The sequence below is a fragment of the Eschrichtius robustus genome, chromosome 14 (genome assembly GCF_028021215.1).
Source record: "Eschrichtius robustus isolate mEscRob2 chromosome 14, mEscRob2.pri, whole genome shotgun sequence".
NCBI lineage: Eukaryota > Metazoa > Chordata > Mammalia > Artiodactyla > Eschrichtiidae > Eschrichtius > Eschrichtius robustus.
The window spans coordinates 26,967,027-26,989,489 of NC_090837.1; the positions used below are offsets into that span (position 1 = coordinate 26,967,027).

Sequence of the window (22,463 nt, forward strand, 5' to 3'; positions counted from 1 at the left end):
GCCACCAGGGAAGTCCTTACCTGCTTTTTAACCAATCAATCATCTTTTGTGTGACTTATTTCTAGATATTCTGTCATCGTTTTTTTAGTTTTGGGTCTTTGGAGGGTCATGCGGGTGGGGATGGATACTGCGGGGAGGTTGGTGCATGAGGACGGCGGTGTCCTGGAGTAGAGGACCTGAAGGTGGTCGAGAGGGACACCGGGAAGGACCGGAGCAGAGGCAGGACGCAGAGCAACGCCTGCGGAGGAGAGACGAGAATGGGGTGGCCGGGTGGCCTCTGCGGGAGCCCTGAGAGCCATCAGGGAAAATACAGTGTTATTTTCGGTACATCTATGCTGTGGTGAGTCGTCTTTGTGAAGCTCACAGCCAGGGCACTGGGGATGGCCTCTCGTGGCTGCGAGGCTCCTGGGCGGGCGGCCCCCACCCCCAGCTGAATGTGCACTTAGGACTGAATTGGCTCCAACGCAGTTTTTTTGTTTTTATTTTGTTTACGTTGGTTGAATCTTAGGTTAAATATAATTTTTCCATTTTTTATACACAAGAAAATACTTCATGTACCTCTGAGACAAGACAGGCAGGGAATGTGTCCAGTGCAAGCATAGCTCACACCTGTGCAGAGACTGGCTCTGATTGTCATTCCAGCCACACGGGCCATGTAGGCGACACCTCGGGAGGCAGCGGGTTGCCGGGCTCTGCAGGGGCATCTCAGCCCATCTGTCCATCGGATGAAGTGGCAGGCCGTGTGCAGCAGCAGGCAGTGATTGCGGCACTCTGCCCCTCAGTAGGGGATGTCGTTCTGATAGTACTGGATCATGTCATAGGTCCGGCTCCTGGGAGCAGAGAGCAGAGGGGATTGTGAGGGGCCTGTGCTGGTCTGGGGACTCGACCCCCTGAGCCGTCCTGCTACACCCCTGGAGGCCGAGTGCCCGATCGCGGACTTTTTGTCTGCCTGCCAGCCCCTCTCTCACTGGGACACTTGCTCCCTCACCCATGGCCACAGCCTCCCTGTTATGCCCCATCTCCTCCTTGCTCATGGGCCCCAAAGTGGGCTCAAGAGGATGCCCTTCCTCAGCCAGACGCCTGCCCTCGGTCCTGGGGCCCGGGATGTGGCCCGGGGGTGCGTCTGTAGGAGTTGACTCCCAGCGCTGGGGCCTGGCATGTGGCTGGAAGGGGTCTGTGCGCTCCCCCTCCGCCCCGCCCCCCACCCCCCCGCCTCACATCACCATCAGGAGAGCCTGCCTCATGCCGCCCTCCAAACCCCTCCTGCTACCCTGAGCCACCCCACTTCTCTGCTCCCCAGTCAGCAAAACCAAGTGGTGCTCCTGTGCCACTGGACCTCGGCGGGTCCACCGGAGCCAGTTCTCTGTCTCCAGGGTGTGGGCCTGGGGCCTCTGCACCTCCTGGGGCCTGGACTCCCCTCGCTCACCCCGTTGTTGAGCCTAGAAACCTCAAGGCCACCTTCGACTGTCACAGCCCCTGGGAGCCTGGCCCCAGGCCTGTCACTGAGGCCTGGCCCCACCGCTTCTAGTGGCCCCAGTTCCCCCACCAGGCCCCTCCTGTCATGGCCCCCACAGCAGCTGAAGGGGACTGAAGCCTCTCAGAACTCACTTCCTGCCCCACTGGGCTGGGCGTCTCGGGGCAGTGCATCCTGTCACCTGGCCCAGGTGTGGGCCTGCACAGGTGCCCACTGAACACTAGATAAGTGACACGGGTGCGTGGGTGGGGCAGGACAGGGTGACTTGCCTGTTGCTGAGGAAGCAGCTCTGAATGACCTTCAGGATGAAATTTGCGGCCTCTCGCTCTGTCATGTTGGGGCTGAACCTGTGCCTGGCGGGGGGGAAGGACCGTGTCAGGGCTGCCGCCCCCAGGGCTCCAGGCTGCCCTCCCTGCAGGGACGTGGTCTGGCTGGTGGGCTGCACTTAGTGGCCTGGCCTCCTGTGGGGACACGGTTCCCAGCTGGCCTCGAGGGCTTGGGCCCCTTCCCAGCACCTCCCAGGCCCAGGGGCCTGCGGCCAGGGTAGGACTGGCAGGGGGCTGAGCCACTGCAGCCCCGGGGCTTGGCCCAGACACACCCTTGAGGGACGAAGGGCCGCAGGGTACGTCCTCCGCCTAAGCCATGGCACCTCACACACGAGAGGTCTGGGGACAGTGCCTCACCCAGGACCCCGTCTGTCTGGGCGTCCAAGGGGGAGCACTTGGCCTCGATAACAGTCCCTGTTACCAGCACTCGAGGGGCTCCCATCTCAGGGGACAGCCGCCCCCAAGTGGCCTGCCTGCCGGACCTACTTCAAGAGCTTGATTGTCTGGCCGCGGAAGCAGGGAAGGCCCGTGTCCAGCATGAGAGTGACCAGAGAGACAACGGCGTCCATGTAGGGCCTGGGGAGAGGCAGGGAGGGAGGTGGACAGAGGCCAGCCTGGGTGGGGGCCCTGCCTGTGGTCAACATGCAGCCCCTGCCCAGGGCCTGCCCTCGGCCCCTGCCGTGGTTCTGTGCCCGGCTGAGGAAGGGATCCTCCCTTCTTGAAGGGAACCGCATACGCGCCATGCAGGCTTCAGCAGACTCGGGTTGGAGTCCAGATGTCCCCACACTGCTCTGTGGCTTTGGCCACATGACACCTGGAAGCCAGGACTTGAGTCCCTGGCACGCAGCCTGGGGGTGCAGGGGCTCAGGCTAGGGAGGAAGGGCAGGTGGGGTGCTCAGAGGGGCCCCAAGGCGTCGGCAGGCGAGGCCAAGCCTGGGAGATGCAGAACATGGAGGGTCACTGATGCCTGGAGCAAGATGCTGCTGGCACAGGTGGCAGAGACGTGACAGGAAGGCGAGGCCTCAGGGGGCCTCCCGTGCATACCCCCGCCCCAACCCCAGTTCTGTGTCCACCAAAGGCCTGAGATGACCCAAGGGGAGCTTTGAGGGGTGGGCGGGGCTTGCTGGATGAACGGGCCCAGTATGGAAGCCTCTCCCTGCCCCCCGCCCCATCCACAGGGCTCACCGCACGGCCAGGTAGCCACGGACACACATCTCCATGAACCACTTGAAGGGCGTGGCCTCCATCTTGCCCCCCATGATCATCACCATCTCGTCTGTCAGCTTGATGTCTGGTTCCCAGCCGAGGTTGCCACCCGGGGAGCTTTCAAACATGAAGCCAAAGTCTGCAATACCCCAAAGAGCCATCGTGTTGGGATCAGCTGCAGGGCAAAGCCGGGTGGATGCCCTGTAGCTGCCGTTTCCTGGGGACGCTGGGGAGCAGCGGCTGGAAAGGAAGCCCAGCTCCCCAACCCCCAGAGCCCCTGCCCCGGTGCCCCCGCGGCAGGATGCCCACCCACCGATGTGGATGATGTGGCCCTTCTTGTCCAGCATGATGTTGCCGTTGTGCCGGTCCTTGATCTGCAGCAGGAACAGCAGGAGGCTGTAGGCAGCCATGCTGCGGATGAAGTTATAGCGCGCCTGTGCAGAGACAGCATGCTCAGGGCGCCCCGGAGCTGTGCCCTCTTGGGCCTGCGGGCACCCTGGAACCCCTGGGCCTGCGCTTAGATCAGCAAGCCAAACCTTGGTAGCCGGAGTGACAAGTGGGTGCACCTGAGGTGCAGGGTGGTGGCCCCTTCCCCCCTTCAACTCTTGACAGCTTTCTCCTGGGGAGCCCCTCTCGAGGCATGCCTTTCATCCCAAGGAAGGTTACAGATGCCCTGGTTTTACCCCCAGACATACGAGGACTTGGAAAACAGGGTGCTGACCAATGCGGGAGCTGGGGCTGGGGGGCAGTGGGGCCGCCCTGCTGCCCACCTGCTGGAAGGCCAGCGTGGACTCATCCCCGTACTGGCGCGTGAAATAGTCGTACATGCCAAAGTCGGTCTGGCGGCCTAGCTGGTCCCGAGAGGTACAGTCAGGGATGCACTCGATCACCCCGCACTAGGGAGGAAGGGCCGAGGCTGAGGCTGCGGGCACACCGCAGGGTGAGGGACAGGGGCAGCGCCCAAGCAACTGCTTGGGGAACTTACCCCAGGGGCGGTGGCCACCACCCGGTACGGGAAGACGAAGAGATCCAGGCCAACCAGCTGGAAGATGTTTTTGAAGAGGTCGATGATCTGCAGGGCCAGCATGTCCTGGGAACCGGGAGAGACTCAGGGTGGTAGTGGGCTGCTGGCTCCAGGTGCCTGCGGCCCTGCCCAGTGAGGGGGAGGGGGAGGGGTAGGACGGAGGGAGGCCCTGGTGAGCCTGACTGCCCACTGCTCCCTGGGCAGACTGCGAGGATGCACTGCCTGGCGGTGGGTGTGAGTAAGGGGCACCCATCCCCCCGGGGCAGTTCCCCCTGAGCAGCCAGGGTGTACAGCGGGAGGGGGCGCCACTGGAGAGGCCTCTGGGTTTAGCAGAAAGCCCTGATGTACTCCAAGGCAACAGAATCAAATGGGGAACCAAGGATTCCTATTTCTGTGTGATGCTGAGAAGTGTGCCTGGAGCCTTGGACAGAGGCGGGCCTGCCCCAGCCCCGCCCACCTCCGGCCCTGCCTGCCCAGCCCACTACCTGCCGGCAGTCGTCTCCCACTTTGAAGATGGCTGCTTGCCAGGAGATTTTCTGGCCATCGGCCTCCTGTGTGCTGCCCTCATCCTCTGAGTCTGAGCAGCACCGCAGACCTGCACAGAGAGAGGCTTCCTGTCAGTGGCGGGCAGAGAGGCCCTCTGAGGATGCTGGGGGCGAGCCCTGATCATGTGCCTGAAGCAACACAGAACCTTAGGGATCATCTCTGCAAAACCCTAAGGAGGCCAACGAGGCCCAGCAGACACCGGGGGTCAGTGGGTGGGGCCACGGGGCCAGGGTCTCTTCCTAAGAACAGCTGAGGAGCAAGGACCCAGGGCCACACCCTTGTGCTGCTGTGCTCCCCACATTCATGCCCCCCCAGAACTGCAGAGTGTGATGTATGTGGCAGCCACAGCTGAGGAACAACCATGCCCTGTCCCGGGAAGAGGCCAGAAGGATCCTTCCCAGCGCTTCAGGAGGGAGCAGGGCCCTGCCGACACCCTGGTCTCCAGACTGGGAGAGAATCGACTCCTGCTGTGGAAGCTGCCAGCCTGCGGTCACTCGCACGGCAGCCAAGCCGACCAGTCCTCCCTGGGGCCTCTGTCACTGCACACGTGCCTGCCACCCCCAGACAAGTGCCCACACAGACTGGCTGGAGGCCGTCACCGTTCATGGGGACCCCAAACTACATCGGACGTGCCCCACTGACCTTCCTTCTCAAGTTCACTAACTCCGCAACGTTTCACCTTGAACTTAGCCAGATACGGGGCCTTTGCAGCGCTGGAAAACAACAGAGAATGGGGCGCAAGTGACAGGGAATGGGAGCCCGTGAGGGGGAGCTTGCGGGGGGTGCCTCACCTCTGCATGGGCGTCCCGGACTTGTAGTCGATGTCCAGCACGATGGCCTCGGGGTTGCTGGGCAGGTAGCAGCCTGTGAGGGACAGAAGGGACATCCCAGGGCCCAAGCAGGATGAGGCTTTCCTAGCAGACGGGGCTGTGCTGAGGCCTTGAGGGCCTTGCCTGCGGCACCGCCGACTCCTTGTTCCGAGGCCGGTAAGGCCGTCGTCCCTGACTCTGTGCTGTTTCCCTGGACCCATCCTGACGTTCCACATGGGGCCACCGCCTCCCGCAGACGCTTCTCCAAGAGGACACCCTAAACCCTCAGCTTCTCAGGTCACTGGCTGCCAGTGCCACAGGACACAGGAGCCCCAGCGCCCACCCACCTGACACCCCCAGCTCGACCTTGTCAGGGCAGGTCGAGAGAAGGCCCTTCCTGGTCACGGACCACAGTTCCCCAAGCCCCCGGAGGTGGGGGTGCTCGAGGCGGGGTCCTGGTGGGAGGGACTGGGCCCCTGGGGACCATGTGGTCCCCCGCCTCGTCCGCCCTCCTTCCCTCGCCAGCCCAGCCTCCCTCACACAGCCCAAGCTCCACTCTGCTCTAGAGCCCAGCTGGCTCCCCAGTGCCTCGGGGACACGACCCGGCAGCATGGTGTCCCCTGGGAGGCTGAGTGTTCTCTGGGGCGGGGCTGGGCAGGGCTCAGCACGGTCAGGAGAGGCCTACCCAGGGCCCTGCACTGGTGCCCACCACTGAGGCAGGCAGTGGGCAAGTGTGCAAGGCCAGGGTTTTGAATAACGAGTGTGTGAGACAGTTAAGAACGGAGAGCTGTGCGGTGACGTCTGGGTTCCCGTCTTGTCTTGGAAAGACACGGATCTGACCACGTGGCAAGAGCACCAGGGAGGGGGGCATGGGCCCCCTCATCCTACAGGCCCTAACACACCTGGGACGCCCCCGCTCCTCCCTAAGCCCACTGTGTGGCCTGCGTTGCTTCTGTTACACTGGAGCTCAGGAACCTTCTAGAACCACAGCTGCCAAGGACAGGGCCTTGGCCTTCAGAAAACAGCAGTAGCTAGGAGAACCAAGAGTGACCACTGGCAGGGGCAGGTTCTGGAGAGGGGTGCCGGGCACCCAGGGCCCCCCAGATCCCCGTCTCACTGGCCTCGAGCCCTGCTCACCAGGCTGCACCTTCACTTCAGACAGAGCCGACAGACAAGCCCTCTTCCTCTCGTCACCTTTAGGGTAGGGCCTGGAGAACAAGACACAGACGCTGGTGTCTGTGGCTTCAGGGCACAGACAGGCCCTCCTGTCCGAGGGCCCTAGCCCTGCGCTCCGCCACCTGGGGCAGGAGAAGGGGGTGTGCGCTGCTGTGGGGGCCAGGTTGCGGGCTCCGTGGTTTACTGGCAGTGTGGCTTCGGCAAGGCCCTCAGACCTCTGCGCCCCACGACAAGGCGAGTGAAATGAAATCATGCCTCTCACGTGGCAGAGGCCCAGGGAGTCCACCCTGATCCTCCATCTCTGCTGCCACGTTGCCGCTCTGCTTAGAACTGGCCAGGAGAGGACCATGGGACACGTGCCCCGCAGTGATGGGGTGGGGGCTGAGCCTGAGCACTGGGGACAGTGTGGTGACTAGGCGCCTGGAGGAATGGCACTAGGGCTCCCCTGCTGCCTCCCCAGGCGCCCGGCCAGCATCCACAACTCCGGGGCCCCATCCTGCACAAATGGGTGGCCCAAGACGTCCAAGGTCGGCGTCTGCTCCATGTGAATGGCGGCCCAGGAGGTGAATCAAGAAAGGACCTTGGGGCTGCAAAGGAGTCTGGTTTCCCTAACACCACAGGGACCATCAGAACCTGGAGAGCAGATGTCCTCAGGCTTGGGCAAGACCCAAAGTGAACCTGAGATGTTGTTTTCTGTGCATCTGCTATGCCCGCGGGGGCCCTGGATGGTGGGAGCAGACTCCCCGTCTGGCTGTTCCTTAGTGGGGGACGTCGAGGGGCCATGTCTACAAAGCTCCCTGGGCAACTCCCACAAGTGCGGCCTGGAGAAGATGCCACTTACTTGATGATGGCTGACACGTTAGTGATCTTGTTGAAGAAGTCGAATTCCCGCTGGTAGAAGTCCTTGGCCGGGCCGGACAGGGAGCTTGTGATCTCTTTCACCAGCTGCTCCAGGAGGTCGCCAATGTCAGCTGCAGAGAAACCGAGGGTAAGCCTGCAGTCCTGGGGACCCTCTCTCCAGACCCCACCCAGAGGAAGTCTGCCCTCCTCAGGGTGCTGACGCCCGTGAGGCTGTGGTGAGTGGAGGGCCCCAGGATCACGGATGCTCAAGGGGGCCGCACCTGAAGCGTGTGGTGGTCTCAGGGGAGCACCTGCATCTGACTGTCCCCTCTTCCAGGGAACGTCATTTTTACTTGAAAGAGTGACTAAGAGACAAGGTAAAGTCACTCAGACGTAGACTTATGGCAGATATTTTCTTGAAAATGAATAAAATGAATCTGCCATTTAAGGAAAACAACTACAATACTTTGTTAAACTTGACAAAAAAGCCTGACAGTTTCCTAGCACTCAGAAACGTTTCTGTCCTGTGAGGCAGCTGGGGCTCCACACACGGGATCTTTAAGTACTGCGTCACGAAATGCGTCAGCACTGGAGACCTTGCCCTGCGCGTTGGGTGTGACCATGGTGGGTGTTACAGGTCCTGCGAGGGGCGAGTGCAGGGCAAGCAGGGGCTGGATGAACAGAGAGCGAGGCTCACAACACGGTTCAGACCCCTCACTGCACTGAACCCCTGAGAAACCGTCCCGCCAAGCTTGGTAGCGTTAGCGGGGAGCACCCATGGGGGCCTGAACACCAGACGCTCCTCCCTTTCCAACTATGGGTCAGCAAGGCCCAATCTTCTGTAGCCACTTCAGGCCAAACAGCATATTCTGACATGAAATGCAGAGGCAGAGTGAGGGGATCTCCCACCACACTGATGACCTCATCTCCCACAGGCACTAAAGGGGCCTGTAAACGTGTTAAGCAATGCCACTCTTCTCGCTCACTTCTTTAAAAGTTATGTTTATGTGAGATGGGTCTCTTTTTTTTTTAATTTAATTTTTATTTTTGGCTGCATTGGGTCTTTGTTGCTGCGCGCAGGCTTTCTCTGGTTGTGATGAGCGGGGGCTACTCTTCGTTGCGGTGCGCGGGCTTCTCATTGCGGTGGCTTCTCTTGTTGCGGAGCACGGGCTCTAGGCGCGCAGGCTTCAGTAGTTGTGGCACGCGGGCTCAGTAGTTGTGGCTCGCGGGCTCTAGAGCACAGGCTCAGTAGTTGTGGCGCACGGGCTTAGTTGCTCCGTGGCATGTGGGATCTTCCCGGACCAGGGCTCGAACCCTTGTCCCCTGCATTGGCAGGTGAATTCTTAACCACTGCGCCACCGGGGAAGCCCTCTATTTTAAATTTCTAATGTTGGTGAGCACGGATGGCCAAAGGCCATATAAACCCAAGCTCTTTGAAGGTCTCTGTAGTTTTCAAGGGTGTGAGGGTCCTGGGACGACCTGGTTTGGGAAGCGTTGCCCGGGGAGCTGCAGGACGGAGCCACAGGGCCTTGGGGGCCGGGCAGGGGTCAGAGGTGGGAGTGGAGGAATGACGACCCTGGGCAGGTGGTGAGGACGGGGTGGGGCCCGAGGGACGGGCACTCACGGTCTTTCTGGTGCCCCTCTTCATCCACATAGATGTTCGTCTTCATGTTCCAGATGAATTGGTGTGCCAGGAGCTGGGACTTGGATGCCGCCCACAGAATATACTCCCGCACATAGCCCATCTGTAGGAAAGCAAGGTCAGCCCAGGCTGGCCACACTCCACCAAGAGAGGCCGCTCTCACCCAAGCAGCAATGACTCCACGCTTGGCAGACCCAGAAAGAAGTGTGGTCGAGCGGTGCTGGCTGTGAGAACGTCTCCTGGGCTGCGGAGTCCAGCCCGAGTCCAGCGGGCTGGCCAGCCGCCGGGGTCTTTGTCTATGCAGGCACACGCCAGCTTTTGTCTCCTCTGTTCCCTCCTCTGGACTCTAAGCCCCGGACTCTAACCAGCTTCTGCTGTCGTCAAGCACGATGCATGGGTGGGTGGGTTTCAAATGTGCCCCTGTGGACTGGTGTCTAGAAGACGCTGCCCAGTGATGGACGGGCCCCAGAAAACCCTATGTCACTCCCAGCTTAGGCTGAATTCTCATGTCCTAGGTTACAAAGGCAGCTGGCCTTTCTGGAAAACTCCTGGGGGGCAGCCTCTCCCTCCCCACAGTCATTTGCGGCCCATCTGGTAAAGTATTCCTTGGACAGATGTCCTCAACTTGGGTTGGTGGGCTTCCCAAACAGGTCAAACTTCAAATAACCCAATTCTAACCCAGCAACTATATCTAAAGATGAACCATGAATGTGCAACCTCCAGTGCAGGGTCTCCAGGCTTGGCTGGGGCATGGGGTGTTCTGGGGCCCTGTGGGCCCAGGGCAGGGGAGTGTATGGGCAGGAGCAGGAGTGGTAGACGCTGCTGCCCTCAGATGCAGGCTTGGGGGTGGCACCAGGATGAAGCGCGGGTGGTGAGGGCTTTGGGCTGTGGTCACCCCGTGGGTGTTTTCTGTCCAGGCCCTGTGCCAGGCCCCTATGTGCATGTACACTGTTACAGCTGAATTATCTGCTCCCACCCCCCATTCATATGTTGAAGTCCGGTCCCCCCCCGCCCCCGCCCCAGAATATGACTGTATTTGGATATAGGCCTTTAAAGAACTGATGAAGTTACATGAGATCAGTAGGGGGCCCTGATCCAATCTGACTTACGTCCTTTTAAGAAGAGATTAGGACACAGACACAGGGACAGCCGTGTGGGGATACAGGGAGAAGCCGCCGTCTACACGGCGAGGAAAGGACCTCGGGCAAACCAGCCCTGCCGACACCTGGATCTCAGACGTCCAGCCTCCAGACATCTGAGATCCAGACGTCTCTGTGTGGAAGGAGCTCCCTGTAGTTTAAGCACCGAATCTGTGTACTTTGCCAGGGTGGCCTGAGCTCACTAATACACACGCTGTCTCCTCCAACCCCCTGGCCACTCCCCCCAGGAGACAGGGAGCTGGATTTGGGAGCTAGGGGACCTGCTGAGACCCCCATTCAGCAGGTACGGGTCCCAGGCCAGGTCGCCCACCCTGAGGAAGCAGCCGGCAATGTTTCCAGAACCTGCTCACCCAGCACAGCAGGACTGGGCCTCGGGCGCTGGATGACCACATTGGGGTGAGAGACCTTGGGCCCAGGTCCCAGCTCAGTGGCCCTGCTCCTGGGCTCCATCCCGCCCGGCCCTCCAGGCTGGTCGGCCCATGCTGCATGCCTTACCTTGTCATACCTGAGGGCCTGCACGATCTGGGGGATGTAGAACAGGATGGCATCCTGTGTGGTGGGGGAGGAGCAGCCATGACTCAGGGAGGGGTGAGAGCACCACGCAGGACGGGGGTCCCAGGGCTCCACCCCTCCTGGACTGGCCCTGCTGTCACTCCACCCCCAGGACACGTCCTCACCCTCAATCAGGCCTGCCCTCCATCCCCCCGTGGGGCCGGGCAGCGCCCCAAGGCCGACCCAGCAGATGGGCTCACCGGCGGGAAGGACCGTAGGACTTTGACCCCATACTGCGCTGTGAGCGGGTGTGGCGGGTACATGCTGGAGAAGTAGGACAGGCCTGTGGGCGGGTCTGCGGGCGCCCAGCACAGCACATGGCTGAGCTCGGGGGCATCGGCGTCAATGGTGTGCCAGGTGACCAGGAACTGGGGAGGAAGCAGGGAGTCACAGGGATGGCCCCAAGGAGTGAAAACTGCAAGGCATTTGTAACAGCTTCTGACACGTTACATACAACAGCACAACTTCAACCAGGGTGAAATACACTCAACGTTTTTCTACTGTAAACACAGTAAATGTTTCATCCGAAGAGCAGATAACACAAGAGATCGGAAAAATCGTGGTACCACTGAGGTCAGTGGGTTTTGGTTGTGTTCCTCGCCTCCAGGCATCCCTGGAGGCAGCTCTGTTTCTGTGCGCTTAGGACCAGGCCCTGGCACACTACCCGCCACGCTACCTTGATGGCTTCAGGGATGTCACTAACGGCTCCTGGGTCCAAGCGAACCAGACGGGTCACCTCGTTTCCGATAGCTTCTGTGTTTTTGAACCTGCAGGCACAGAGGGTGTGGGTGGCAGACACCGAACACGGAGGCTAGGGGAGCCCTGGACTGAGGGATGTGGACCAACACCCAGTGACATCTGAGCACTGGGGCTATTGACATGGTGTTGACTGTGACTGGCTGTGACCCAAGGGCAGAACTCCCTGGAGCAGGAATGATCCTTCTAAGGACACCTCCCTTGGCCTGGCCCCCAAAGCAGCTCATCCACGGTGTGGCACCTGTGGGCCAGAAGGCACCCTAGCAGGTGGGAGGGTGGGTGCAAAGTGTTCAGGTGTGACCGCCCAAGGCTAAGGCAGGCAGCTGCTGCCTAAATGCCATCAGGCTGCAATCCTGTCCTGAGGAGGACTTAGGACCCGAAGAAGGAAGCAGTAAGTATGCAGCATGGGCTCCGGGGAAGAAAGGCCCACCCTGCACGCAGGCACATGGAGTATACTGGGATTCAGCACAGGGGGCCTGGGAAGCCCCTCTCAGCACCTACCAGCCTGAGTCCTGTCCCTGTTAAGAGCTGCCTCAGGACAGCTCACAGGACACTCGGCTGCCAACCGCCCCTCTGAGTAGCCTGCTGCCTGAAGATGCCACCCAGGAACCAACCCAGACCTCCCAGGCCTACCTCCCAGAGTAACCACAGGTGTTTCCTTTCCTCATCAAACAAGGTGAGGCCCTGGGGTGCCCTGATGTTATCTCCTCGGGCTCCAGGATGCTGGGCCCCTGGCAGGATAGACCCCACCACTGCACAGGACTGGGGAGCGTCTGGGGCTATGCTGGCTCTCCCCTTACAGTCCTTGGCTGTGACACGTGCCCTCCCCCCACCAGGTGCCCTGTGCTGGACCTCTGGCAGGGCCTCTCGGGCAGCCCACCTGGCTGGCAGTTGCACGGCCAGATGAGGAGAGATGTTCCAGGCGAGGTTCACATTGTCCTTCCACTGCTTCTCGCTCAGGCTGATGTACTTGGACCTCCAGTTGGCCACGCTGCTCTCTCCGGCCTGGTCCAGCTCTAGCTCCGGGGCTGACAGTGGGTTGTACCACGTGATGAGACGCTCGATCTCAGTGGCCTGGTGAGGGACACAGACACGGATGTGCCTCTGCATGGCCCGCGCCCCTCACCCACCCCGGCGCTGCAGGCATGGCGCACGGGCCTCACCAGCAGGGACAGCAGCAGCGTCCGGCGCTTCATGTAGTACTTGTGCAGCTGGGAGCCCCGGTTGGTCTTCTTGGACATGCCTGGGGACGGAGGGGGGAGGGCACAGAGTGTCCCTTGGAGCTGCTCCATGACCCCGAGGACCCAAGGGACCCGGCAGCAAAGCCCCACCGACCTGACTTCTTGGAGATGGTGGACATGCCGCTAGACAGCGGGTAGGTGTTGATCCAGCCCTGTGTAGCCTGCTGGCGTGAACCGACCGCTATGTCCAGGTTGCTCCGGGTGTCCTGGTTATCTGTGGGCAGACACGGCATTCTAGAAAGAGGTGCCTGGACCTTCACCACAGACAAGGCAGCTGTAGAGGAGCAGGTGGGGGAGACGGCCGGTGACGGCTTCCCTGGACGAACCAGGTGTCTGCAAAGTTCCTCATGAACCACTGCAGATGGAAGCTTTCTAAAGTGTGTTACGTTCCCCTGAGCCCAAATCAAAGCAAATTGAGGAGCTGCCTTGATCAATTATGGCACTGACCTCCCAGTGTCCTCCTACATGGTGATGACTCGGGGACCCGTGGAGACAGACGGCAGGGCTGCCTGCCCTGCTCTGAGTGGAGCCAAGAGCTGCTTACAACCACTGTGCCTGCTTTTCCCTTTCCTGGCGGCCAGGCTGGCCGCGTGGGTCTGCCTACAGAGACGCGCCTCCCCCAGCCTGGGCGCGTGACCAGCTACATGCTTCAGAGAAACAAGAGCAGGGCTTCCTCCTGTGGGGCGGCTGCCGGCTCCCACTTCAGCGCCTTTCCCTGACCCCGTCCACCCTCCATGCTCTGAGATGCAGCTCACACGTCACCTCTTCCAGAAAACTGCCCCTGGTCCCCAACTGCTGCAGGGCAAGTGCCTGTCCTCGGGGGACGCTCCCACGACCCCCATGTTGGAGTCGCCTGCCGGTAAGACTGGCCCCACCAGGTGACAATGGACCGTGCCCTATCCCTCCCAGCACACAGGCCGTAGTCCAATACAGACCGTCGGGCATGCAGGGGGACCCTGTGAACGGCCCGGCGCTGCGAAGTTACACCAAGGGGTGTCTGCCTGTCTGCTTAGAGACCCTGCCCTCCTTTCTACTCCCCAGGAGCGCCAGAGAAGAGGTGACCGGGCAGGCGTGGGCCTCCGGTGACCATGCAGCACGGCTGAGGCTGGGGCTCACCTGGGGGAACGAGCTGGCTGGCGGTCAGGTACTTCTTATCTGAGAACATGGCGGTCCAGAACTTAATCATTATGCTTATGTCCTCACGCAGCCTCTTCTCTCCCTGCGTAGGGAACTTTGGGGGACAACTGCAAACAGCCAGGGACGAGGGTGAGTGCCAGGGCCTAGGAGTCAGGAAGCGCGGCGAGGTGGGGCGCGCAGCCTCCTAATGACAAGTCGGGCCGCTAAGCGGGGGGTTGGCACCCAGCAGGCCGAGTGACCCAGGCCTGGGGGCTGGAGGGGGTGGGGGCAGCACCTGAAGTAGTCGAAGGCAGTGGAGTAGATCTTCTCGCGGAGCACGTTGCGGATGGTCGCATTGGGAAGCACGTCCGCGTGCAGGAGGGTCAGGCCAAGGGTCAGCAGCCTGCAAGAGGGCCCCGGTCAGCGAGTGGTGCCCCCTGCAAACCTCTCCCTGAGCTCAGGGCCCACCTGCGGGCGGCAGAGCCCTCCCGCCAGGGCTGTGGATCGGGCAGGTGGTCACCTGTCTCGGATTACTGTACCCTGATGCCTTACGAAAGGTTTTTTAAACCTTCACTTTTGTTGGGGGGAAAACGTGTGTGACTCTGCCCCTCGGCCAGAAGCTTTGGTCCCACGAACTGCAAACCACTCCCTGAGGTACCATCACCTACGGTGACTACGAAGGTAGAACTCGGGTTCTAAGAACAATCTGCTTGGATTCTGCAAGATCAGGGCTGCCCTGCAGGCATCCACAGACGCGCTGGTCAGGAACAGGCAGCCCTCCTGCTCGTCTCCATGGCCACTTCCCATGGCTGGGACGGTCCAGCATGGATCCTCTCCTATTAACCCATTCTCGTTGCAATTTGTAAAAGTATAGGTCCATGACAGACTGGAAATTAGGGAAAAAGAGAACTAGCCCTTGGGTACTGGTTTGAGAAGCACGGCCCGAGGGGGTGCCCAGTGGGCTGCAGGAACATGAGTCAAGAGCTCAGGGAGGGGAACAGGTAGGGGGAGTGGTGCCCACATGCAGGGGCCCCTCACCCTCCTTCCATCTGACCCCCCAGGTATCTGCAGGCCCAGTCAAGAGCCCTCCCCATGCCAGGCCAGGCCCTCCTGCTGTGTCCACAGCGCCCCTGACCACCGCACCTGGTTTGAGGCCCACTGGGCCACATGCTGCCTATGGGGGTGTGTGCCCTCCCCCGGTGTGGCTGGTTTTGCACAGGGCTTGGTGTGCAATTGGCACAATCGGCCTCAGAGGGTAATGGGCCTGAGCTGTCACACCAGGCTCTGCCACACAGCTGGCCGTTTTTCCCTCTCCAATGTGTCACCAGAATCCTTTTGCTGCTGCCCACCCCGAGCGTTTGGCTGGCCGGGTCCCCACGTGAAGCACCTCCTGCACACTTCCCTGCCGTGGACAGCACGCTGCCCCATGTCCCCAGCCCCGAGAGAGCGTGGTGGCCCCGGCCATCATATGCGGATCCCTTTCCCAGGGAAAGGCATGTACTGGGGGCTCTGTCAGTTTCTGGTGAACAAGTGACCAACCACAGGAAACCCGGGGGAGCAGGCCCTGGGGTGAGCTCTCACTTGAAGCGGGGCCCGATGGCCGCCACATGCCGGTTCATGCTCCCCGCAGTGCCCCCGATGCTCAGAGACATGGACCGCTGCAGTAGGCTGGAGAAGATCTCCACCTGGTCAGAGCTGCAGTACTTGGCAATCTCGAACCGCTGCACCAGGAACTGGACGGAAAGGGACACGCTGCTGGCGGGGCCATGTTGCTGGCGGGGCCAGGTGGCCCCCCACCCTCGAGCCACCACTGCCTGCCAAGGAGGGGCTCAGGCCCACAGGAGGGCAGGTGGGGTCTGTGGGGCAGTGGGACGAGACCGGTGGGGCCTGGGGGGAGAGATGGGCCATCTACCCCCAGGTGGGGCAGTCTTCAACCTGGAGTCCCAGGGCAGCCCCCGACCTTGGGGAAGAGTGGGTGGAGCACAGGGGAGCCAGGGGGGCACGTACATCGATCCAGATGCAGTGAGGGGTCACCTCGGGGGCACAGGGTTTGGGCTGACTGGCTTCCGACGCAGCCAGGGGGTCTGCTTCCTTTATCTCCGCAGAAAACAGGCCGAACTTCTGCTCCACTGTCATCTGCCAGGCCCCCGCCATCTCCCGCATGAACTGCAAGAATGCAGGCGTTAGCCCCTCCGTGGGGCGCAGAAAGAGGCTTGCTGGTTTTTTTGTTTTGTTTTTTTTAATCATAAAAGGAATATATGCTCACTGAACAAAATTTAGAAAACCGAGGGAGGTATGAAGAAAAAAAAATCACTAAGATCTCCCCATGATCCCACTTTCCAGCCTTTTTTCACCAGAAGCCCCTCCTGGACCACAGCCAGGAGTGTGTCCTGCTTTGTGGTGCAGCCCACCCGTGACAGCACTGCCTGGAAACCACCCAGGGGAGGCTGCCTGCTCAGTGCCTCCGGGCTGGCAGTGGCAGGGGCGTGGCGGGCTCCAGAACCTAGTTCCTCCTCTCCACTCCCATGGACCCTGCATGAAACCTTCATGCCGCTAACCAGGCTCAGAGAAAGAACTGTGGGGGCCGAGTGGAGCCTGTGACCCCACCAGCCTGGGCGAGGGGTTCGCAGGGGAGCAGCCTCTGTGGCCTGACAACAGCCAGCGGCTCCTTCCAGGGCATCCAGAGCCCCTGCGGGGACGCGGGGACCCCACCCCTCCTCCTGCTCCATGGCTGCTCAGGGCGCCGAGAGGCCAGTCTCAGGTCCCCTCGCCCACTCATTAGCAGCAGTGAGCAGTGGGAGTCGGGGGAGCCCTGAGGAAGAAGGCAGGGAGGTGACGCTCGCCTCTGCCCTCCTCCCTGCCTGCAGGCACAGAAGCCATCTGGAGGCCATGAGGTGAGGACAGAGTCCAGCACAGACAGGAGCCCGTCCATGACACAAGGATGGACTCCCGGCGGTCGCCCCTGCAGCCAAACGTGTTGCAGGATAGAGGGTAAGGGAGCAGCCCGCCAGGTTGCCTGCCCACCATTTGTCCCCCCGTCCTGGTTGCCACCTTGGCCAGGGCCTGCCTTCCAGGCTCGGGGCACGAGTGTGAACAAACACAACTCAGATCCAGGCCGAGTAGAAGCAGCCTACAGACTGCATGGCGCTCTCCACTGGGGGCAAACAGCCGTGAAGGGAAGTGGGGACGGCGTGGTGGCGTTTCAGGCAGGGCGGCTGGGGAGACCCCAGGCGGAGGGCACAGCTCAGACCAGCCCTGGAGAAAACCTGTCTGAGGACAGCGCTGCTGGGGAGGGACCGGCACCCGCAGTCTAAAGCAGGAGCCCACCGGGGCCGGGGCAGCAGGGATTGCAGGGTGCCTGGTGGCAACAGGGGGCAGAGGGGCCTTGCTGGTCAGACACTGTCCGCCTCTGCTCTGTATGAGCACAAGCAGCATGGACAGGTCCGGGTGGGGGAGGGTCCTGATCTGACCCATTTTCCTGGCTCCTCTGTGTAGAGAAGGTGGAGGGGTTCGGGGGGAAAGCAGGAGCTGGGTTGTCTCCATGTGCAGGGGAGAGACGGGGGGCTGGGCCGGGCTGCTGGGAGGTGGTCAGATTCTGAAGATGCTTTAAAGATAAAAGGTAGACCTAACAGAATTCGCTAAGGCTCACCGTGGAGTGTCGGGGGGCAGAGAGGGCCATGAGGATTTTGTCTGGGCGTTTACAGACTGCAGGACGGTGGGGGCCAGTCTGGGCCTGTGCACTTGTTACGGGTTACAGAACCAGGGGACCAGAATTCCTTCCTGTCTCAGTGGAACGAAGGCCCAGACCCTCGTACTATACGAGACCAATAAGATTGCTCACGCTTTATCTCCCCACAAATGCAAAAGACTCCAGCAGCACCCGCCTCTGAGTTGGGGCTACGGACGATTTTTGTTTTCTTCTTTGTGCTCATACCTTCCAACTGCTCCATAACCAGCAAACATTGCCAGATAATAGAAAAAATGAAAAACCAGGATGCAATGATACTAAAGACATAGAAGTACAGGGGAACGGCCCCCACTTTGGGGTGTGGGGCATAGGTGGGCCAGGACAGCAGGTCCTTGCAGAGGCCAGGAGCAGGGAGACAGGAGCCAACAGCAAGAGCTTGGCGACACCAAACCCACACATAGCTGTCGGGCTGTTGAGGAGGGCAGGTGAAGAGCTGCCAAGAGCTGCTTTCCAGAGAGAGATCACATTTCCCTGGGAAGGATGAGCCCGACAGCCCAGGGCCAGCACTAGGTCTGGCATGAGTGGTGGACGGACCTGCCAAGGCTGAAACCTCAAGCCAGCCGAGCTACTGATTATGGCAGAGGCAGGGGACAGACTGGAGTCTGACAGACTCCAAATGACGTAGCAATTTGCTTGGCATTAAAACCCCTCCTTGGGGACTTCCCTGGTGGCTCAGTGGTTAAGAATCTACCTGCCAATGCAGGGGACACAGGTTCGATCCCTGGTCTGGGAATATCCCACATGCTGCGGAGCAACTAAGCCTGTGCGCCACAACTACTGAGCCTGTGCTTTAGAGCCTGCAAGCCACAACTACTGAGCCTGCATGCCACAACTACTGAAGCCCACGCGCCTAGAGCCTATGCTCCGCAACAAGACAAGCCACCGCAATGAGAAGCCCGCGCACTTCAACGAAGAGTAGCCCCTGCTCACCGCAACTAGAGAAAAGCCCGCGCGCAGCAACGAAGACCAAACTCAGCCAAAAAAAGAAAAAAAAAAAAAAAGGATGTGAAGGTGTGATGTAAAGCAGGAAGAACCCACCCTTCTTGCCAAGATGAGCCCCTTGGGGGTGCGGCCTTCACTTCAGCCACCAGGCACAAGAAGATAAAGCAGCAGGGCCCCTCAGTCTCCACTGTTTTTCTAAACACAGTGTCAGGTCCACGGTCACAAACTTGAACATAGATGACCCTGATGCTAGAACTAACCGACCAGATAAGGATTTTCAAGTAATTATCATAAATATGTTTAGAGATTTACCAGAAAAGATAGAAAGAAAAGGTGAAGATACAGAGATTCTCGGGAAAGAAATACAAAGTATAAAAAAGAAACTGAAATCCTAGATCTGAGGATTACGATATCTGAAATAAAATACATTAAAAACGGTTTAACAGAATGAATAAGGCAGGAGGAAGTACCAGGGAACTGGAAGGAGGCCAATGAAAATGGACCAAAGCGAGAGAATGAAAACAACCCAAGGGAATGCTGACGAACCTCGGACACTGCCATCGTCACAACGTGTGCACCACAGGCGTCCCTGGAGCCCAACTGAGAAGGGGCGAACCGTGTAAAAAATATATTTAATGAAATACTGGCCTGAAACTTTCCAAGTCTGATGAAAAACCTGACATCTCTAAATTTAGGAAGTTCAAGGAATCCCAACATAAAATACACAGAAAACCACACCCAAGCACAACAGAGTCAAACTATTAAAAATCAAAGATACAAAAAACCTAAAAATAGCTAAAAGGAAAAACAAACAATAGCACATACTGAGAAAGGATGGTAATTTGCGGATTTCTCCCCAGGAACAATGCAAGCCAACAGATGATAGATGTGTGTAACATGCCAAAGGCAACTTAGAACCACAGACCCAGGAAGAACAGCCAAAGCACGAGATGAAGGTGAACTAGGCTGCGAGTTCACTCCCGCCACCTGCAGCCCAGGAAGCGCTGAGGAGAACTACAGACCCAGGCTTACAGAGGTATGTGAGGACGGGAAACGGTCTGGATACACCCATAAGGCTTAGGAAAAGCGTTTGACAACACAAACAGCACTGTTACAAGGCGTGTATCACACACAGCAATGAACACAGATGAAAACAATACACGCACGGGTCCTGACGGGGCGGGACGTAGCTATGACTGAGGAGCCCCCGCCCTGCAGTGACAACAGCTGCCATGAGGTGGGCCAGGTCGGCTCATCCTCACAAAGACTCTGCGCAGACCCCTTGCCGTCATCCTTGACACACAGGCAGGGAACTGCCCTGGAAACCTGAAGACAGCACAGCCAGCTGGGCGAGAGCCCAGACCCAGCCGACTTCCCTCCTGGGGGGCAGGGGCCAGTGCCTCTGCTCCCCACACACCCGACTTGGCCCCTCCACAGACGCCCACCACTGTGAGCTGGACACAAACGCCGTGAGGAGGTATGACTACGGCCACCTCCACGCCTCGAACACTCCAGTTCCATCCTTGGAAGTTATCCAGCTGACCCCCAGGGGCAAAAAACACAGAACACTCCTTCTGAACACATATCTCAACTTATCTTAAGAAACTCAGAAAAAACATGTCAAATCCCATTACCGTGAAAATTAATGGGATCTTTGAAAAATAAATCTGTTCTTAGGTGTTCATCCCATCAGCTGAAAGGATGTGTAGACCCTCCCCGTGGGCCCCCTCCAGCAGGAGGGCTGCTGTGCCAGAGTCGGCAGGTAGGACGCGGGTCACTGTGGATAAACACAAGCGTCCACTAGCGGAGAAATGGCTCCCCCTGCCGAGCTTTGGAAAAATAACAGCTTCAGGCACCACTGGGTCCTTTAACACACTCCCTCTGGTCCCAGTGACAGTCCTGTGGGCAGGCTTTAATATCACAGTCTTGCTTACATATGAGGCCCTGGAGGGTGAGGGGCTTGCCCGGGGTCTCCACGCTCGTCATCCAAGGGGCCAGGACTGGCTCTCCACCTCTCACCCCGCAGCCACCTGCAGCCGGCGCCTTACCGGCACTTCCACTCCGTTCTTGCCGGCCAGCAGCCACTCCCAGCAGGCCAGGGCCGTCTCCATGCCGTGCTCGTTGAACATCTGGAGGGGACCCCAGCACAGGTGATGGAGGAGCTGCGGGTCACAGTCTGGAACCAAATGCATGCTGTTCAGAGGCCCCGACGGGTCGACCCACAGCCTCCCTGGGTCAGCAGGACAGTTGGCACCAGCCGGAACAGCGCTGGCCTTTTATTTACAGCCCCACCCCAGTCCCGTGCGTGATGCCGCAGGGATCTCCCCAGGGGAGCGCAGGCTCTCTGCGTGGCCAGGACTCGCTCCCTGGGATAGCAAGGTGGCCCAGGCCTGGGCGGTACCTTTGCTGCTGATGAGCATGGCCGTCAGCTTGAACATGGCCTCTGTGTAGTGCTGAGGGTCACCCGCGCCCAATGCTGCCTTCAGCTCCTGGACCATCATCTTGTTCAGGTCAGACGTCTGGCCTGTGGCGTCTGAGAAGCGGATCATCCCATACACCTGTGGAAGGTCAGCGGAGGCGCATGTGGCCTGGCCACCCCGACCACGGGGCTTCGTTGCCCACGCGGAGTAACAGGCTCATCTGGGTGCTGCTGCCACCACGCATGGTGCCCCGGAACTCCTCCTCTAGAAACGAGTGCTGCTCCCACCATTCTGGACAGTCCCCAAGGGCGGGGACCCGGCCCTGACGTCTGAATCCAACACTGAGCTACAGCAGAGCTGCCTGCATGTGGGCTAAACAAGGTCAGCTGCGTGCTTCTTGAGTCGGACATTACTTTTTTTCCCAAGAAAGGTGCTGCTCTCTTATTCAAAAGACTTGACTAGAGAGGAGCTCCCACTCCTTCCAAGAACCAAACCTTCCCCCCAAGACAGACCTCCCGCCCCCACCAGGAAGGAGAGGATGCTCAAGGGCCCCGACCCGGCAGGAGGCTACCTCGCCTGCGTAGCGGTTGCGCAGGTTGAGGGATGCCATGAAGTTGGAGTAGTCCTTCTTCACGCAGGCTGGCCGCTCCGTGAGCTGAGTCGCCTGCAGAGATGGGACAGTGACTGCACACCCTCGTGGCCAAAGCCCAGTGCAGTGAGGCTGTCACGCTCAGACCCGGGTTATTAAAATCTCCAGCGATGGCAAGTAAATAAAATGAAACACCTCTAAACATGCTCTGGGGTCTGCCAGGTCGCATGGAAAAACAGCGTTTTAAACATTTTACTCTGAAACATCTCCGGAAGGCAGCTGGGACTACAGCGTTGCTCCATGACCAGCTACTTCACCCCCCACTGGTGTGCCTGCCCACACTTGGAAGGGACCTCGGCTCACACGGCCCCCACTTCCCCTGCCTTGGCCTTGCCTCTCCAGTCCGCCCACCCCTCCAGGCCCCTCCTCCAGCTGGACCTGCCCAGTGTCCCCAGGGCCACCTCACACTGTCCCTTCAGCTCTGTTCCCTACACACCAGCACAGCCAGTCGTCATACACGGACACTACTGGAGACAACCAATCCTCAGGTGCTGGGGTTTTGGGCAACTTTTTATTTTGGGGTGGTAGGGGTGGGGGGAAAGAAGGTCAGGGGAAAAGATATAAACTGAGTAAAACTGAACCACAAACAAAAAATATGCGGTTTTCTCATAAAAATTTTAAGCTGGTTCATTTTTAAAAAGGTGACCTGAGACTGCATTACATTTTTTGGAGACAGTGGCCTGGAGCAGGCATGAGTGGGAAACTGGCTCTGCCACTCACTGTCCCTGACCTCGGCCTGCTCCCCAGGAAGTGGGGACATGGGGTCCTCTCGCCAGGCTGAGCACAGTCCTGAGGGACCCAGAGCTGCCAGACCCTCCCTTGCATCTCTCTGACCC

At 59.6% G+C, this 22,463-nt stretch overlaps 1 protein-coding gene across 2 annotated transcripts in view; it reads right to left on the reverse strand.

Annotated features, from left to right (window-relative positions):
• Positions 1 to 453: 453 nt before the first annotated feature.
• The window catches only part of PI4KA (phosphatidylinositol 4-kinase alpha), a 96,218-nt gene continuing 74,208 nt past the window's right edge, over positions 454 to 22,463 (reverse strand). Inside the window, exons 30-55 of one of the 2 annotated variants that reach the window (XM_068563728.1) lie at positions 21,550 to 21,642; positions 20,960 to 21,116; positions 20,607 to 20,734; positions 15,876 to 16,034; positions 15,450 to 15,601; positions 14,164 to 14,271; positions 13,869 to 14,032; positions 12,847 to 12,966; positions 12,675 to 12,754; positions 12,392 to 12,585; positions 11,432 to 11,522; positions 10,956 to 11,123; positions 10,699 to 10,752; positions 9,026 to 9,146; positions 7,403 to 7,532; positions 6,523 to 6,593; positions 5,368 to 5,440; positions 5,219 to 5,289; positions 4,516 to 4,625; positions 3,992 to 4,096; positions 3,777 to 3,902; positions 3,320 to 3,440; positions 2,986 to 3,145; positions 2,287 to 2,376; positions 1,744 to 1,827; positions 454 to 830 (exon numbers count right to left, since the gene is read on the reverse strand). In XM_068563728.1, the coding sequence (XP_068419829.1) occupies positions 779 to 830; positions 1,744 to 1,827; positions 2,287 to 2,376; positions 2,986 to 3,145; positions 3,320 to 3,440; positions 3,777 to 3,902; positions 3,992 to 4,096; positions 4,516 to 4,625; positions 5,219 to 5,289; positions 5,368 to 5,440; positions 6,523 to 6,593; positions 7,403 to 7,532; positions 9,026 to 9,146; positions 10,699 to 10,752; positions 10,956 to 11,123; positions 11,432 to 11,522; positions 12,392 to 12,585; positions 12,675 to 12,754; positions 12,847 to 12,966; positions 13,869 to 14,032; positions 14,164 to 14,271; positions 15,450 to 15,601; positions 15,876 to 16,034; positions 20,607 to 20,734; positions 20,960 to 21,116; positions 21,550 to 21,642 (2,982 nt within the window). In that variant the 3' untranslated portion in view covers positions 454 to 778. The remainder of the gene's footprint in view (positions 831 to 1,743; positions 1,828 to 2,286; positions 2,377 to 2,985; positions 3,146 to 3,319; positions 3,441 to 3,776; positions 3,903 to 3,991; positions 4,097 to 4,515; positions 4,626 to 5,218; positions 5,290 to 5,367; positions 5,441 to 6,522; positions 6,594 to 7,402; positions 7,533 to 9,025; positions 9,147 to 10,698; positions 10,753 to 10,955; positions 11,124 to 11,431; positions 11,523 to 12,391; positions 12,586 to 12,674; positions 12,755 to 12,846; positions 12,967 to 13,868; positions 14,033 to 14,163; positions 14,272 to 15,449; positions 15,602 to 15,875; positions 16,035 to 20,606; positions 20,735 to 20,959; positions 21,117 to 21,549; positions 21,643 to 22,463) is intronic. The other variant, XM_068563729.1, reaches the window with a different exon arrangement.